The sequence below is a fragment of the Buteo buteo genome, chromosome 16 (assembly GCF_964188355.1).
Source record: "Buteo buteo chromosome 16, bButBut1.hap1.1, whole genome shotgun sequence".
Taxonomy (NCBI): Eukaryota; Metazoa; Chordata; class Aves; order Accipitriformes; family Accipitridae; genus Buteo; species Buteo buteo.
In genome coordinates this window covers 3,408,400-3,425,473 of record NC_134186.1, presented here as the reverse complement: position 1 = coordinate 3,425,473, position 17,074 = coordinate 3,408,400, and the positions used below count along the sequence as shown (strand labels likewise).

General features: G+C 64.5%; 2 protein-coding genes across 3 annotated transcripts; one reads left to right on the top strand and one right to left on the bottom strand.

The window, feature by feature from the left end:
- Positions 1 to 257: 257 nt before the first annotated feature.
- LOC142040624 (CYFIP-related Rac1 interactor A-like) lies at positions 258 to 4,527 on the bottom strand. 2 transcript variants are annotated; one of them, XM_075048719.1, is made up of 10 exons: positions 4,458 to 4,527; positions 2,382 to 2,503; positions 2,197 to 2,302; positions 1,843 to 1,979; positions 1,575 to 1,652; positions 1,317 to 1,433; positions 1,122 to 1,201; positions 899 to 1,025; positions 590 to 660; positions 258 to 485 (listed from the first exon to the last, which is right to left on the bottom strand). In XM_075048719.1, the coding sequence occupies exons 1-10, from the start codon at positions 4,525 to 4,527 to the stop codon at positions 422 to 424; spliced, it is 972 nt and encodes a 323-aa protein (XP_074904820.1). In that variant the 3' UTR covers positions 258 to 421. The 2 variants fall into 2 exon arrangements, with proteins under 2 accessions (XP_074904820.1, XP_074904819.1); XM_075048718.1 differs by lacking the exon at positions 4,458 to 4,527 and adding an exon at positions 3,048 to 3,159.
- A 7,275-nt stretch (positions 4,528 to 11,802) lies between these two features.
- HPCAL4 (hippocalcin like 4) lies at positions 11,803 to 14,881 on the top strand. The gene is made up of 4 exons (XM_075048717.1): positions 11,803 to 11,879; positions 13,603 to 13,772; positions 13,916 to 14,131; positions 14,443 to 14,881. The coding sequence occupies exons 2-4, from the start codon at positions 13,611 to 13,613 to the stop codon at positions 14,638 to 14,640; spliced, it is 576 nt and encodes a 191-aa protein (XP_074904818.1). The 5' UTR covers positions 11,803 to 11,879; positions 13,603 to 13,610; the 3' UTR covers positions 14,641 to 14,881.
- The last annotated feature ends 2,193 nt before the right edge of the window (positions 14,882 to 17,074 follow it).

Here is a 17,074-nt window from a genome sequence, read left to right as displayed (position 1 = left end):
CCTCCTCCGCAGCCGGATGCTCGGGGACGAGGACGGGGACGGGGGTGGCACCTGCCCCTTTCCCCCCTCCCCAAGGTGCCCCCCGTGCCGCGGACGCTCGCTGCCGTCGGCCCCATCGGCACATCCTTGCCCGGGTCTATCCTGCCTAGCCCCAGCACCCCCGGTGCAGTGTCCCCGTGGTGCCACCTGCGCCTTGTGTCCAGTAAATGGGTGCTGATTTGGGGGGGGGGGGGAGGTGGAGATGGGAAGGGGTCAGGAGCGCATGGAGGGGTGGCCTTGGGCCGTTTTGATATTTTTTTTTTTTTTTTGTATTTCTTATTGTCCCTTTTCCTTCTGTACAAAATGAGCGGTATGGTCATGGGCGTAGGTGACACGGGTGACGTGCGCGGGGTCGGGGCTGGCTCCGGCGGCCGCCCCGCGCTCACTGCAGCAGGGCCCGGATCTGTTTGGACGTGGTGTCGTCGTTGAGGTGCCGAGTGGTGTACCTGGACGGGGAGGGGACGGTCACCCCGCCGTGCCCCGACCCGCTCTGCCATCATCCCACAGCCCCATACCCCCCTCCACCATGCGCCCCAACCCCTTGGCTCACCTCAGGGCATTCAGGAGCCCCTCGGTGCTGGTTGAGGGTTGGTCTTTCAAGACTTTGATGCAGCCTTTCATCTGGGGGGGGGGAGAGAGAAAGGGAGTGAGCAGCCGGACGCACCACGGCGGGGCTTTCCCCCTTCCTCCCCATCCTCCTCCTCGCTGCTTGGGGAGCGGGACCAGTTCCCCTCCGGACCAACTCAGAGATGTCCCCACAGGGAACATCCAGGGATAGGGACCCCCAGGTATCACAGCTACACTGGGATGAGCGGGATGGCTGTGACCCCCCTCCACCGCACCCCCCCCGGCCACTCACGTCGATCTTGGAGGTCTTCGCGAAGGCCCCCACGGGGTGGACGTGGTCGTAGAGGATGATGACGCCGACCATCACCCGCATGCAGAAGAGGAGGGTCTCGGTGTTGGTGAAGCGGCTTCGGTACTCCCTGCGCCGGGAGAGGGGTCAGCTGAGCCCGGGGGGGGGTGACAGAGGGACCCTGGCACCGAGATGTCCCCCCCCCCACCCTGTGCGAGGTACTCACGGGGTCTCCAGCATCACCCTGCAGACACACGCCATGGTGCTCAGGCAGTCGGTTGTGTCCTCGATCGGAAGGGTCTTGTTCTGAAACCCAGCAGGTCCCGGCTGCCGTTTCCCCTCCTGACCCCTGCACGGTGCCGGGGCTGGAGGGGGGGCTTCCCCCCACCCTGAGGGTCCCCCCGTCACCGGCCTCTCTCACCTCCGAAACGAATTTGGTGGTGGCATTGCTGAGTGTTTTGAGCATGGGGGTGGCCTCGGCGTAGAAGAGGGACATCCTGTTGGCCATCTCGTTGTTCACCTCGCTCTCCGCGTCCAGCTGCAGGGGAGGAAGATGATGGGGGCCATTGGGGTGGCCGACCCCCACCCCAAGCCATCCCCAGTCCTGTGACCCCCCCCTTGGGGGAGGCCACCTCTGGGTGGGGGGGGGGGGATGCGGGGAACGGCGTTGTCCTCTCACCTGCAGGTTGTTAATGCGATTTCGGCTGATGGTCCTTCTGTAGTAGCTGAAGTCGTTCTGGATGGCGGGGTTGGTCATCTGCCGAGGGGAGTCCGGCGTTAGGGGCTGGGGTGGGGGCCACGGCCGGCTCGGTGTGCTCGGGGCGAACCTCGAGGGTCCCAAGGGACTGCGCTGGCTCACGGCTTTTGCACGGTCCCAGTGCGGGGACCCTGCAGACCCCCCCCCCGCCCCCAGCCCTCATCCCACACAAGGGTCCACGGGGAGGCACCTTGAGCTCGTCGAAGCTGAGGGTGAAGTGGAGGATCTCGGCAAACTGCTTGGCCAAGGCTTGCTCCCGCTCGAGGTGCTGGGTCGGAGCGTACGGGGGGCTGGTGAGGGCCTCCAGCAGGCTCCGCAGGGCGTTCTCTGGGGACGAAGCACCGCTGGTCCCCTTCCTGCTCCCGTGCACCTCCCCAGCCCCGACTGGGGAAACTGAGGCACGGGGCAGCGCAGCATCCACACCTGAGCACGCCCCACGGGCAGGGCTCCCCCCCAAACCTGCCCCGTTCCTGCATCAGGGGAGGGATGCGAGATGCAACGGGGGAATATAAGGAAGGGGGAAACGGGGATTCGGGGTGCTCACCCAGCCGCAGGGAAAACTCATAGAAGCGCTTCAGCTTGGCGACGAGGGGGCAGACGGCGCTCCAGGCCCTCTCCTGCAGCCGCAGGTCCCCGGGATTTTGGATGGCCTGGGGAAAGAGCATCAGCAGTTGCCCCAAGCCACGGCGGGTGGGTGGGTGGTCAGCGGGCGCTGGGGGTTGCCCCCACCTCTCGGATCTCCTGCCCGGCACCCGTGTACGACTGCAGCTCGGCCAGGATTGCCTGCGCCTCTTCCAGCACGGCGTTCACCTGGTTCCACACCGCCGTCTCGGCCTCCGTCGGCTGCGCATCTGCAGGGCAGCGCCCCGGGGAGGGGGGGGAAGAGAAACCCGGAGGGCTCTGAGCGGGGTTCTGGGCGGCAAGAGCCGGAGCGGGGTGCCAGCACCCCGTCCCGCGGCTCTCCCGCCAGCCCGCAGCCCTTCCTGGCAGGTTTGTCCCCCTGGTCCGTCTCCTTGCCCGAGCTTGAGCCAAGCCACGGGGTTGGGGGGGGGGGGGGGGGGCGAGTGGGGGTGAGTCCTGGCTGCCCTGCGACCGTGGTCCTGCTCACAGGGGTCCCCGAGCAGCCCCCAGCCCCGGGCTGGCCCCAACGGGCTGCAAAGTGCCCCGGGGAAGAGGTGCGGAGCGATAGCCCCCGGCCATGGGTCTGCCCCGGCGGCTGCGGCCCCCCCCTCCCCGGGGAGACCCCCGGACGGCAAAGGTTTTGGGGGGGGGGAGGGAGGACGTCTGGGATGGGCGCGATGCGATGGGCGACGGGTACGAGAACTCAAAATGGTGTGGATGTGGAACTCAGAATAAGTACGAAACAAAAAAAAGAAAATAAAAATCCCATCTCACTTTCAAAGTCAAGGAAAAAATTAGGGCCTTGGTCAAGTTCGTTATAAGTCAACACTTTAAGAAGGTTCCCCATGTGAAACCTGCAAGAGAAGAAACAAGAGGAAAAAAGCATGATGGTGAGGTGGTGCTCGGGGAAGAGGTGCTGGGCTGAGGGCAGCGGCCGGCGGCAGCCGGAGCCCCTGTCCTCCCCCCCGCTGCTCCCCGGGGGCTCGAGGTGATCCCCCCGGCCGGCGGGTGACCCCCCGGCTGCTCCCGGTCCCGGGCTGCAGCCTCTTCCCCCCCCCACCCCGATGGTGATGAGCGCTGGCGGATGGGGTGATGGAGAGGAAGGAGCGAAGGGAGGAGAGAGCCGCCGGGCTCCGGCGAGGAGGGTGAAGCGGTGAACGACTCCCTGAAATCTTGGCTACAGGTATCCCCCCCGCTGCCCGCCAAGCTGCGGAGCCAGCCCTGAAATTGGGGGGGGGGGGGGGTCCCAGGGAGCCCCCACAGTGCCGGGGTGGGGGGCTGCGGAGGGGGTTGGAGGCGAGCGAAGACTGTCCCCCCCTCAAAGGACCCACCACGAGGAGCCAAGAAGGTCCCTGGCTGTGGGAGCGGGGTGGCTGCGTGACCCCGGCCCCAGCTATTTCGGGACGTGCCGATGCCGGAGGTGGTGCGGCGAGCTGAGCGCGGCCTCTCCCCGCCGGGGCGAGCGGTTTGCTGCTGCGCTATTTTTACCCCCCCACCCTCGCTCTTGCTCTGAGCTGTGCCCTGGGAGGAAGGCGGGGGGGGGGAGAAAGGGAGGAAGGGGGGGGGGGCACAGGGCTGCACCGGGTCTGGCATCTTGCCACGGCGGGCACCATCTGCCCCGTGCCAGCCTGGGAGGTCGGAGAGCCGTGCTTTCCTCTCCCGGTTAGCCCAGGTCAGTGGGAAGCTGGGGCAGGTCCCCTGGACCGAACCGGGGGTCCCCAATCTCCATCCCTCAGGCGCAGGCTGCGACCACCGCGCCGCCCTTCCCGGCCAAGGCAGGCGGTACGGATCCTTCCCTCCTCCTTCCCCGGCATCCCTGGCCTCCGAGCTGTCCCTGCCGTGGCGGTGGCAGGGGACGTGCCACATGGCCACCCGGTGCCATCGACTAACAGCAGCGGGGCACATCCCTGAGGTCCTCGTGGGCCAGGTCCCACTGCCGGGACGTATCCTGTATCCCCACCACTCAGCCGGGGATGTCTCCCCACGCTTTCAGGGTCAGGGCATCTCTTGGGGTCCTGCTCCCCTGCCCCGCTCAGCCCATTGCGGGGTATGTCCGGGGCTGCCCCAAGGCACCTGGGGACACGGGGCTGCTCGGGGACACCGTGCCTGTCCCCATCTTCCGGAGAGCAGCCGCGGTGGCGGCCCTGGTCCCCTCCCCGCGCCCGCCCTGCTCACGGGACTTACTTTCAAAATCCAGGAAAAAATGAGGACAGTTTTCTAAATCTTTGCCCAATACCTTTATCAGGTTGCCCATGGCCAGCAGACCTGAGCGAGAGAAACAGAACAGAGTGGAACAGCACCGGTGCCGCCGGCCGGACACCCCGGCACACCCGAGCCCCCACCGCTGCTGCCGTGGCACCTACCTGCACCCGTCCTGCCGGGCTCTGCACCCCACGGCCCCGCCGTCCCCAGCCCCAACCCTCCCCGGCTGAGGTGCACGGGTGCGAGCATCTGCCGAAACGCGGCGGCTCTCGCCCCGGCACTTCTGCCGCTGCCGTTTGCCGAGGCGGGGAGGGAAGCGGGGCGCGGGTTCGTGACCATCACGCTTCCTGTGGTCACCCCTGGCCTCGCCGCCTCCCCCGAGGCACCCCGGTTCCTCCGCCCTGACCCCCCCATTCTCGACTGGGGGACGGGGGGGGGGGGGCTGCCCCAGGTGACCCCCACAGGGTCATGCCAGTTCCCCCAGGTGACGGGGCTGGGTATCCCCCACGGACAGGGGAAGACCCCAACTGGGATTTCTGCCCCACGGACCGGGTTTGGGGGTCTGGTGCCCACGCCGGAGCATCCCACCCACCCCACGGCCACAGCCCTGGGTCCTTACCTCGGTGCCCGGTGCGGCGGCGGCGGGAGCTATGGCAGGAGCAGGGGCTGTGCCACCCACCCGAATCACTTCATGGGCTGGCGGGGACCTGCGGGCAGGAGGGTGACAGGGTCAGTCCACCCCCCCGCCGGGCACCCCTCTGTCCCGGGCACCCACCGGTGGGTGACCAGGAGGGGAAGGACGGTGGGTACGCTGGCTCCCCCCACCCCGGCTCGCAGCCCTGCATGCTGCCGCCAGCCTTCACCTTATTTGCCTCGATTATTTTTTTATTGCCAGCAGCCGGTGTTATCAGGAGCTTGCCGGGCACCGGCTGAGCATCCCCTTCCCTCCGCACCCCTTGGGGGACCTGCCAGCAGCTCAGGGACAACCCCGGGGCTGAGCCATCTGTCCCCATCTTTCCTTGGAGAGGCCAAGACCCCCAGGGATGACTTTCCCGGCGCCGCTGCTTGGGTTTGCTCTTTTCCATGCGTTGCGTGAAGATCCGTTTATGCCGCTGATGAGCCGCAACCCAAATCCTGCAGACGCCGGGATGCTCCCCCCGGTTCCCCCGTCCCCCACGTTTCCTACAGGGATGTTGGGGGGGGGGGTCCGGCTTGACCCCACAGTGTTAGCGGGCTCTGGGAAGCAGCCGCGGGATTCAGCAGGCTGTAATTAAGCACTTGGGTTTAATTAACATGGCTGGGGAAGGGGAGAGGGAGAGCTGGAGGAGACAGGAGCAGTGGGGAGGGATGGGGCAGCTTCGTGCCTGGGATGGGGCTGCTGCCCCCCAGCCCAGCGCTGCCCACTCAGCCCCAGCGCAGCCCTTCGGCATCAACGGCCATGGCTCTGCCTTCCTCCTCCCGGGCCCAGAAAGCCGTGGCTTTACATCGGGGTTGCATGGGATGCAGCAGCCTGATGCCGAAATGCAAGCTGCTTTAGGGGAGCCAGGGCACCCAGGTTCCCCGCTGCACACCTCTGCCTCAGTTTCCCCACGCGTGGTGGGTGCTTGTACCCTGCGGTGGGGCATAAAGCTGCCCAAGGCTGCCCTGGTGCAGTGACCCCAGGGTTCTTCTCGCTGGGTGCTGGGGTGTTTTGGAGGGATGCTGGGCTCTGCAGGAGGGTGCTGGGGGGGGTCCTGCGGTGCCTGCGGGGTGGGAGATTCGCACCCGCTCTGCTCCAGCGTTCGCGTACATGCTGCGATCGGCGTGCGGGCATCCTCGTGCCCGTGCCGCGGTTGTCCTTGACGGGCGGCTCGGGGCTGGGATTTGTCACCGCTGAACTCTGCCTGTGCCCAAGGAGGGGCACGGACGTGTCCCTGCAGTCCCCGGCGTGGGGACACCCCGGTGTGAGGCCTGAGCCGTGGCACGGGGGTTCGGTGCTGGGTGGGAGGATGGCGATTGCTGCAGCCCCCACCCCGGTCTGGAGGGGCAGTTCTGCTTGGGGCTCAGCCCCTGATTTGCACCATTTCCTTGGCCCCAGGTGGCTATGCCCCACGGTGGCCCTTGGCCCGGGGAGCCACGGCACATCCCTGTCCCCCCCCCCCAAGGTGGCTGTCGGGGAGGGCGAGGGGCTCCTTCCAGTGCAGGCTGCCCATTGCCATGCGGCTGAACTGGGGGGAAGCGCACACCCCAAATCCACTGGGAAAGGCGCCCCATCCCAGGACTGCTCTCGCGGAGGGGCGCGCTGCTGGGGGATGGCTGCCCTCGAGGGTTCCCCGTCCCCAGCCACACCCGAGGTGGCCCCGGGTTTTTGTCCCTCCCTGCGGTGACCTCCCCGCACCCCAGCCCCGCTCCGGCACCCACTCCTCTCCCTGCACCGCCACGTCTCCCCGCTTTCCGCCCCCCCCCCGGAGCATCCTGCCCCACAGGGACCCCGTCGCAGGTGTCACCTCCATGGGGACTTCCCAGCAGATGGGGTGAAACCTCCCTCTCCTGCTCCAGGCAGGGCCAAATCCTGCACCCAGGAGCATTTCTCCCCCCCCAGCCGGCGATGCCCAGGCTGACCACACCAAAGGGGCAGCGATGCCGCCGGATCAGGCCATTCCCTTGTCACCCAGGGCTGTTTTGGGGCTGTGCCCCTTTGCCGCTGGCACGGCATCGCTGTGGGCACCACAGCCTGGTGCAGCGCCGCACCCCCGGCCAGGGGCTGGGTGCCCCTTCCCCTTGATTTGGTTCCACATACCGCAGCACCCCCCCTGCCCGCTGGGTGCCCACTGGGTGCCAGGCCCGGTGCCCACCGCCGCTGCCATTGCCCCCCCCGCCCATGGCCACGCCAGCATCGCTGCAGCCGTTGCAGGCTCGGATACGTGGTGCCTGAAGGATTTTTTTTTGGGGGGGGGGCACCTTATCCTGGGAACCAAGGTGCCGGGGCCAGATCCTGCCCCAGGATGAGCCGGGATACCCCCCAGCCCTGCCCAGGGTGGAGCTGGGGCTTCCCAGGACTGTCACCCACCCACACCCCCCCCACGCCAGTTTGGGGACCTCCCTGGATGGAGGGAGGTGCGAGTCCCCCCACTATGGGGCTGAGCCCCCCCCCCTCCCACCCCGAGCGGGGCCAGCGGGGTGCCGGGGGGGGCCTCCCCTCTTGCCTTGCTGCGGCTGCGGGTGAGCAGCAAGATTTACCGCAGGGCTGCCGGGGGGGAGCCGAGCCGCAGCACCCAGCCGGCGCGGGCGAGCACCCAGCTGTGCACCCGCACCCACCCAGGGCAACCGTGGGGCTGCAGCATCCTCCAGGTGGGGCGGGGGGGGGGGGGGAAAGAGAGCAGCACCCCATCACCCCCAATCCTGGGGGCAGCAAGCAAGCGTTGGGCGCACCGGGCTGGGGGGTGCAAAGAGAAAGAGGGGCTGCTACCAGTTTGGGTCCCCAGGGGAGAGAGCCAGCGGCTGCCGTAGCCCACCCGCCCCCCCCCCCCAACCCTGCTCTCAAGGCCTGGTGGCATCCCTGTCCCCCGTCCCCCGTGGCGGCCCTTGCTCACCGTGGCGGTGGGGAGCTCGAGGCGTGGGCAGGCGGTGGCCGCTGCCGGTTGTCTGCGGATGCTGCCGGAGCGTGGGGTGTCGGGGAAGAGCCGCCCGCCGTGTGCGTGAGCCGCCCTGCGCCAGCTGCCGAATGCACCACAAAGACCACCATAGCCCCCCAGCCCACCCCCCACCCCCCCCACGCCACTGGTGACGGTGACGTCTCAAGTGTGAGGGAGACGGGGACGCTTAACTCTCTACGTGCCGGCCGGCAAACCTCTGTGGCCTGTATGGGAGAGGGATCCGGGTCCCGCTCGGGTGTTTCTCCCTGGTTTTGGGGGATGCGGTGATAGCGAGCGGGTGCCTGCGTGTGTCCCCCCCCTTGTCAGAGCCAGCCCGGCTCAGCCCTGGCAGCCCGTGCACCCACAGCCCACTCTGAGCAAGGGGAGGGAAGCCCCAAATTTTCCTCTGCTCCTGCCCCAGCCTATGGATGACACTGCTTCCCCCCTACCTCCCACTCCAGGGAGGGGGACAGCCACCGAACCCACCCGGTGCCACTGCCATGGGACCAAACCACACGCGTGCCCCAGGAGCCCCGTTTTGGCCAGGCAGCACCATCCGTCCCCCCAAACTGGGGCTGGGGGGGTTTGGATGGCACGTGCCAGAACAGAGCTGTTCCCACAGGGGTGATGTGGGAGGTAAGAAGCAGGTGGGGAACCCCAAAATCGGAGTATTTCTGCTTTTCCACCCCGCACCCCCTTTTCCCAGCATAGCACTGGGCATCATGGCAGGGACATCAAGAGGGACCCCCAGTGCTGTGGTCACCCCAGGTCCAGCTTGCCCAGTGGCACCCAGGGGTGTTCCCCAGGGACATGTCGTGGGTGACAGCAGCTCCTCGCCCCTTTACAAGGGCATTTCTGCGCAGCAAAGCATGGGATGGGTGCCCACCTTACAGCACCCCAGTGCCGGCCAGGACATGTGGCACCAAGCCTTGGCCGTGGGGCACAGCGGGTAGGGAAGGGACCTGCTCCAGGGATGGCGAGCAGCTGGGGAAAGGCTGAGGCTGCTGGCGAGGAAACATGGCTTGAAGGGAGAGAGCAGCAGAAGAAATGAGCAAGAGAGTGAGAAATCCCTGTTTTGCTCCAAAACTCTTTGCAAACCACAGCTCAACCCCAAATGCTGCCCGCAGCGGGGCTGGCACCGGGTTTCCTCTGGGCACACGTGCCTGTGGATGTGCCACCCGTGGTGGGGCTGTGCCAGAGGAGAAGCCCCCCGGAGCCCGTCCCGATGTCCCAGCATGTGCCCGTGGCCCACAGTCCCGTGCTCGGGTCGTGTGGCTGCTGCCCAGTGTGTCACTGGAAAACGGGGGATTTTGTGGGGTTGCACTAGCCGTGAACACTGTGGACTAGCCCAAAAGGACAGTGTCCATCCCTGTCCCCAGCCCTGCCCAGCTGCCCCCATCTGGGGTGACAGGTCCTGCCCAGGACCTTGTTATGGGGACACTCATGGGAAAGGAGCATTGGGGGGGTCACAGAGGGGTTGGCTGAGCTACCGATGCCCCCCACCACCGGCATCACCGCCGGCTGATCTGGCGATACAGTGGGACAAGGGCTGTTGGGAGGCCGGGGTGAGCGGCGGTGACTCCTGCTCCCCATGGCTCCCAGCAGTTTTGGGGGGGCTGATCCGGCTGCAGTGGACCCAGGCAGCGGGGGGGCTGTGGCTGCGGGGTCCCCCCACATTGGACACAGCCCCCCAAGCTGTGCTGGTGCAGCCCGTAGCCGCTGGGGGAAGCTGCAGCCCTTTGCATTTAGCAGTGTAGCTGGAAAATGAGGTTTTTTTGGAACTGGTGACGCCCTGGCAGCTCTGCACCCCAGGGACCCTGGGGGCAGGGAGCTGGGGTGATGCTGCTGCCGGAGCAGGGAGCAAAGGGCTGCCACGGAGCCGGCGCTGCCTGCGGAGCCCGTTCCCCGTCTCCGGAGACCCTGGTTCCCCTCCTGCAATCCCAGGGCCAACATCCCAGTTGAGCCTGGGTTCACGTTAGGGCACCCAGTCTGGGTGCTGGGCTCAGCTGGGTGCTCCGGCCCGTGCGCTTGGGGCCACCAGCGCAGCCAGCCCCGCATGAGCCTGGGCACGTCCCCAGCACCGGGACTCAGGGTGCTGCATCCCCCAAAATTTGGACACCCCAGAACCCCACAACAGCCCTTGTCCCCATCCCGAGGGTGTCCCTGTCGCACTCCCAGCCTGGCGTTCCCCCACCTCTTCCAACCACCCCATGCCCCTTCGGCACATGAGCTGAGCTGTGCCGGTCTCAGCCCTGGCAGCCATGCTGCTTCAATTAAGCCCTCATTAATTTTTCAGTCCTCCTGCGCACCCTGAGCGCGGACAGTTTGCAGTGGCACTAATTGATGTCTTCTCTACTTAAGCATGTAAGAACCGGTAGCGGGTTGCCCAGCTGGCATGGGGGGGGGCTCATCCCCCCCGGTGCTCTTGGGGAGGCTCACGGAGAGGCTTTGGGGCCAGAGCCACGTGCCCAGCGCCCGGCAGAGACTGCCGGATTGACCCAAAAGCCATGGGGCTGAATCACCCCACTCCGGGTGGGGATCCAGCTCCGGACAGGGATGCCACATCCAGCCATGGTGGGGGTTCCAGCCCTCCTGCCCCTGGAGTGGTTGGGTGGTGGATCCTTGCAGCCCTGCTGCTTATACACAGCTGCAAATATTTGTGGGTTTTTTGGTAAACCAGCCCTTTCTCGCCTCCAGCTGGGGTGGTTTCTGCAGCTTCATGCAGTCACTTCTGCAGCGAGGGTGGGTGCACTCGAGAGCAGGGCTGGGCCGGGGGATGCTGAGCCACGGAGAAGGGCAGAGCACCCCATGGCACCCCCACAGCCCCCTCGGGGACCAGCTTTGGCTGGCTGGAGACTTCATCCAGGCTCAGTGGCCACCAGCTACAGAGGGGCTTGCGGATGGGCCCAGGTGGCACCGGGATCACAGCGGGATGGCCAAGGTCACCGGGAAGAGCCGCCATCGATTGCCATGGAAACACTCCACGTTTGGTTCTGGAGCTCAGAGTGGTTTTCTCGCCCCTTTCTGCGCTTCGGCTGCGGCTGTGCCCATTGGGGAGGACCCAGGTGTGTCCCAGTGTCCCCTCAGCGCAGGCAGTGGGGGGGTCCGGCGCTGGGTACCTGGCAGGGGGATGCAGGCAGCATGGCCCCCGCCAGCCCTGAAGGACACCAAGGGAAGGGGATTTTGGGGTGCTTTGGGATGAGCCACCACCAGAGCCAGGAACCAGGAGTGGGTGAGCGGAGCAGAGTGAGGAGGAGGAGGAGGAGGAGGAAGCAGGGAAGCAGCAGCAGAGAGTGGCAGGAGGGGAAGGGGCAGGGGGGGTTCTGCTCAAGACTGGGGACCAGGCAGGGCTGGCAGCACCCATGATGCTGGACCCAGCACCCCCTGCATCCCAGTCCCAGCATCCCCCTCCCCATCCCAGTCCCAGCATCCCCCCCAATCCCAGTCCCAGCACCCCCCCAATCCCAGTCCCAGCATCCCCCCCCAGCATCCCCTCCACTTTCCCCTCCAGCATCCCCCAGCATCCCAGCGCCATTTCTCCTCCCAGCATCCCAGTACCCCCCCCCCCACCCCAGTATCCCACCTCGAACCACCCCCCCGCGGCCCCTCCCGGTGGATTGACAGCTCTCCCAGCCAATGGGCGAACGTTACCGCCGGGGGGGGGGGAGACGGGCGGCCCGCGGCTACAAGAGGGGCGGGAGCGGGGCGGGTGGAACCGGCGGGCTGGACCGTGGCCCCTCCGGTACCGGTACCGGCTCCGTGCTACGCCGAGCCGCCGCCGGCACGACAGGTAAGAGCCGTCGGGGCCGGAGCTTCACCCCCCCCCAAGTCCCGTATCCAGGGCTGGGACCCGGTTTCCCCCCCCTCCTCCCCGCACCGGGACCCGGTTCCCCGGTACGGAGCTGCCGTCGGGGTAGGTGACCGGAGCCGGCGGCCTCATCCATCTCCTGGGGCTGGGCCCTGCGCTCCCTCCCTGCTCCCCAGGGTGCCGATCCGTCGGGGTGGTGCTGGGGGCTGGGTGCCCTGTGCTGCCCAGGGTGCAGCCCCCCCGGGGGGGGACACCCATAGCGACCCCCCTCAGTCCTGTTTTGGGACTAATGATGCTATATCCCCGCTTTGAGACGAGCGGTTCGTGCGTGGCATGCGCTGGGTTCTGCTCTGAAAGGGGAATCTGGTGGACCAAAGGATGTTCTTCTTGAGTCCTGGCGTCTTCGAGGGCTTCGCTTGCGCGATAAGGTGCGGTGCTTCTAGCAAAGGTCCTCGCTGCTGGTCCCTTATAGGAAAAGCTGCCCCTTGCGCAGGTGAGAGGCTGCGCGCCCTTGCCAGCGCGGCTGGTGGGAGATGCAGGAGGACACGAGCATGGTACACGGTGGGGATTAATCAATCCCTGCAGGTTAGAGCCGGACTGCGATACCAGGAGGGCTCGTGTAGCTCCTCAGCCAAGCTGGGGATCTCTGGAGAAGCGTTGTGTTCTGTGGGCGTCCGGACGTTTCCTCGGCTCTGGCTGCCGAGGGGTGGTGGGTTAAGCGCTGCCGTGGCAGACGGTGACAGATGCTGGTGGGATGATGGGGCAGGAAACAGCCACTGCCTGCGGGATTAGCTGGGAACGGGGCTGGCTGAGAGCACGAGGAGCCCTGCATCGCTGCGGGGGGAGGCTTGTGCCCATCCCTGGGTACCCCTGTGTCCCCTAAGCCCACACGGTCAGGAAATCAGGTGCTCGGAAGGGAGATGGTGCTTGGTTGGGCTCCAGGTGAACTTCTACTCAACTTTCTCTATGGAGAAAGAAGCTCCAGGAGCTCTCAGCAAACCATCTGCTGCTCGGGCTGAGCAGTGCCGGCAGCCAAGGCTGCGTGGGAGCGGGCACGGCGTGTATCGGAGCCGCTCCGCGTCCTGCCCACGCAGCTGTGGGCTTGTCAGTGCTCCAGTGCATCGTGCTGCAGGCAGCACTGTGGCAGAGGGGTGCCTGGCCATGGACCCCATCCTCACCAAGGGCTGGCCAGGAGCAGGTCGGGCATCCCTGTGGCCAGTTGGATGCTGCAAGTCAGGTGGTGCCAGTGAGGTTTTTCCCTGCTTTAATGGCAGACTTGTGTTACCTCTTTGTCCCATCCTTACAGAGGGCAGCTGGACATCACAGCCTCGTAAAGGTTGTGCGAGGAGTTCTGGGTCTTCAGTTGCTTTTTGAGTGTTTTTCTGCAGCCTGAAGGGAGCCGCCCTAGGAGATGGAGGGAACTGAAGGTGATGCTGCTGGCCGCACTGGTGGGCTGCCCTAGGGTCAGCTCCTGCACATCTCCAGCAGCAAGGGCCACAGCCGGGCACGGGCACCGAGCCTGTCCCCAGTGCCACAGTTGCTGTCCCAGCATTTGGCAGTGCACAGACACCCATCGACTGGGTGGATCAGCTCTAGTGTGGGAAAGAGGCATGCAGGGTCAGCCGGCTGCCAGGGTGGAGGAAAGCCTGAGAACACCAACCCTCCCCGTGCCCGGTGTGTAGGAGCCGTGTGTTTTCCCTCCCAGGGGCAGCCATGGGCAAGCACAGCAGCAAACTGGCCCCGGAGATGCTGGATGACCTGGTGAGGAGCACGGAGTTCAGCGAGCAGGAGCTGAAGCAGTGGTACAAGGGCTTCCTCAAGGACTGTCCCACTGGCATCCTCAACCTGGAGGAGTTCCAGCAGCTCTACATCAAGGTGGGTTCCGGCCAGGGGCCTGAGTGCTGCCTGCGGGGTTGGAGCACCCTGCCCCTGCTGGGTCAAGGGTGCTGCTTTGGGTGCAGCCTCCGCATCAAGCTCCCCCTCCCCGTTTTGATCTCTCTCTTCTCTCCTCCCTGCAGTTCTTCCCCTACGGAGATGCCTCCAAGTTTGCCCAGCATGCTTTCCGCACTTTTGACAAGAATGGTGATGGGACCATCGACTTCAGGGAGTTCATCTGTGCCCTGTCTGTCACCTCCAGGGGCACCTTTGAGCAGAAACTCAACTGGGCCTTTGAGATGTATGACCTAGACGGGGATGGGAAGATCACGCGCTTGGAGATGCTGGAGATCATTGAGGTACTGGTGCTTAAAATCAGCAGGGGTAGCTTGCTTTTTCCAGGCTTTTCACACCTACTGGGTCCCTCTTGGCACCAAAGAATGAGTTTTCCTGCCCAGAGCCTTGTCTGAAAGGTACCTGGTGTGCACCTGATTGGAGTTGTGCAGCAGCATAGCTCATGCCAGCAGCTAACTGGGTCCCAGCAGAGCAGCAATCCTGTCCCCTGCCTTGTCCTGGGACCTTCCACCAATCCAAAATTCCTGCCTTGTCCTGGGACCTTCTGCTCATCCAACATTCCTGCTCTGGTACTTTGCTTCTCTTCTTGCTCCAGGCCATTTACAAGATGGTGGGGACTGTGATCATGATGAGGATGAACCAAGATGGGCTGACGCCCCAGCAGCGTGTTGACAAGATCTTCACAAAGATGGACAAGGACAAGGACGACCAGATCTCCCTGGAGGAGTTCAAGGAGGCAGCAAAGAGCGACCCCTCCATCGTCCTCCTCCTGCAGTGTGACATGCAGAAATAGAGCCCTGGGGGCTCATCGCTGGACTGGCTGCAGCCAACCTCTGCTCCCCGTGATGGTTTCCACCCCTATTTTATGCTGAGTCCTCCCTGTGTCTGCTTGGCCCCAGGTGTAAGCCATGCTCCATCCCTCCTGCCACCCATCTGCCTCTGCTCCCAGCTGTGTCCTGGGCAGCCCACAGTCCATGGGCTGTAGCTCTCCCCTGACAGGTAGAGCCTGCTCTGGGTATTGCTGGCTTGAGGTTACCCCCAAATCTACCCTCTCCCATCCTGGAGCTGGACTCCCTGCAGCCAGTGGTGAGCATCCTGGCTCCCCAGGGCCAACTGTTCCCATGGCCCTGCTGCTTTCTCCCTGCTTTCTCCCACTGCTCCACCTGGCCCATTCCCTGATCCTCACTGAAACCAGCTCTTTCCCCTTTCTGCTGATCCCTCCTTCATTGCTTGTGATGCTTCCAGGGAGGCTGAAAATTTCCAAGTCCTGGCCCTGGTCTTTCCTTCACTGGCAATTCCCTGCAAGGCTGCCCAGAGGGGCCAGGGTTGGTCCCAGGGTGCTGGGGAGCTTGGGCAGGGTGCTGCACCCACCACGAGGTCTCACTGCCTTGGCTCCCTCTGCCCGGCTTTAGCTTTTCCACCTCTGCTTTTGCTCCTGGGAACAGCCAGGGTTGGTCAGGGGACTTTAGGGGACAGCAGAAATGTCTAAGGCCACCCCTGGATGTAGCCTGTGTCTGATCCCAGAAGCCACCTTCCACCCCATCACCTGTGTGAGCTGGCACAGCAAGTGCGTGACCTCCATAAGTGCCCTGGCAGCACCTTGGGTGCTTTCTGGAGTTTTTGGCCTTCCTGGATATTGAGGTGATGCCTGGGGTCCCAAGTTGAAGGCAGAGGCTGCCTGACTCATCTGTGGGCTGCCCTGGGGCAAGGTCAGGAGTGTGGGTATTGAAGGCATGTTCTGGTGTGTGGCACTACTGTGGGGACTGGTGGGTCCTGGATTGGGGCTGTGGAGAAGTGTGGATGGGTCCTGTACCTGCCAAGCCTCCTGGCAAGGCTCTGAGGCCACAAGAAACATGTCTGTCTCCTTCTTCCCCCCCCCCATCCCAGCCTGCTGCCTCCATCCCTTCTGCCCCAGGACAGGAATATTGTCACAGATCAGTATTTAGTCTGCACGTTGTGGTGTTGATGACTGTAATATCTGTTAGGAGATGGTGAAGTTGTTATCTATTTTTTTAATGGAAAAATAAACTGTCCCCCATGTGTGGTGTTCCCCCTGAATGGCTTATTGGGGGACAGCTGGCTGCTGCAGCTATGGGGAGAGTGAGATGACAATGCTGCATTCCTGAGTATCATTTATGGGTCTTATCTGAGCCTGTGACACTCCAGGGGATGGAGAAGCCCTTGGGGACAGCACACTGGGGCTCAGCCTGGGGAACCTGGAAGATGGGTGAAAGTGTAACCCTTCAGCAATGCAGGTAGCTTTGGGGAAGGGAATGTTATCTCTTGGGCGTGGGTAGGACCAGACATCCCTCGTCTGTGCTGGAAATAGGTTTCATTTGTTAGCCAGGAGCTGGACCCTTCATCCAGGGCTGGGCACAGCCAGAGGACCTGGTGGCTTTGTCCTGGGCCCCATCCCAACACCTCCAGCAACTGGGACCTGCTATCATTGTATCGTTGTCCTTCTTCTCAGCCTCTTCTTCTCCACCCCCATCTTCCCTGCATGTATTTTCCTCGGGCCTTTCTTCTCCATCAGCAGCCTGCAGAGATGGTGGCTGTTGCTAAGGAGGTCTTACCAACTTTAAATACTTTTCTGTAATCAGGCAGGGCTGGCTCCTGGGCAGCAGCACTGGCTCCCAGCTGTGAGCCCAGCCATGCCGTGCCACTCACCCCATCCCGCCTGGCTCCAGTGCGTGGGGAGGTGTGTGGTTTGGCTTCTACCCTGCAAATCACCAGCATCTCCTCTGTCCTGCAGCAGCCAGCACCTGAGCACAGAGATGGATGGGAGGATGCCAAAACCGTAGCAGTGTGTGTATTTTTAGGAGTGCTGCTGAGGGAGAGGTTTGCACGTTGGGTTTGGCTACCACGCTCGCCTGGGCTGTCCGGGAGCGTGTGTGTATGTGTGTGATCGCAGCTCAGGAGTGCCTGGGGAAGGAGGGATGAGGCAGGTCCTTCCTGCTGTCTGGGAACCTGGGGATGTGCCAGGGCCTCTGTCTGAAAGGGCAGCAACTCAAGCTTGAGAGGGGGCACTGAGAATCGCCTTGGTGATTCTAGGGCCCTCAAAGCTCCTGCTTCCTTGGGGCCAACCCAAAGGAAGCTCAGGTATTTCCCAGGAGGTACCAGCAAAAGCCCTGGGGAAAGGGAGTCTTTGATGAGGCTGAAATGATGTTAAACTCCCAGGACATCCCAAAGGATTTGGGATCCAGGCAGCTGGGCGGGCCCTGGAGCCA

Coding starts and splice junctions, on each gene's coding strand:
- LOC142040624 (XM_075048718.1), bottom strand. CDS start 3,159: ATGCTTTTTTCCTCTTGTTTCTTCTCTTGCAGGTTTCACATGGGGAAC. Junction 2,303..2,381: donor CCGGGCAGGAGATCCGAGAG/GTGGGGGCAACC, acceptor CTCTTTCCCCAG/GCCATCCAAAATCCCGGGGA. Junction 1,434..1,574: donor ATCGCATTAACAACCTGCAG/GTGAGAGGACAA, acceptor CCTCCCCTGCAG/CTGGACGCGGAGAGCGAGGT.
- HPCAL4 (XM_075048717.1), top strand. CDS start 13,611: ATGGGCAAGCACAGCAGCAAACTGGCCCCGGAGATGCTGGATGACCTG. Junction 13,773..13,915: donor TCCAGCAGCTCTACATCAAG/GTGGGTTCCGGC, acceptor TCCTCCCTGCAG/TTCTTCCCCTACGGAGATGC. Junction 14,132..14,442: donor AGATGCTGGAGATCATTGAG/GTACTGGTGCTT, acceptor TTCTTGCTCCAG/GCCATTTACAAGATGGTGGG.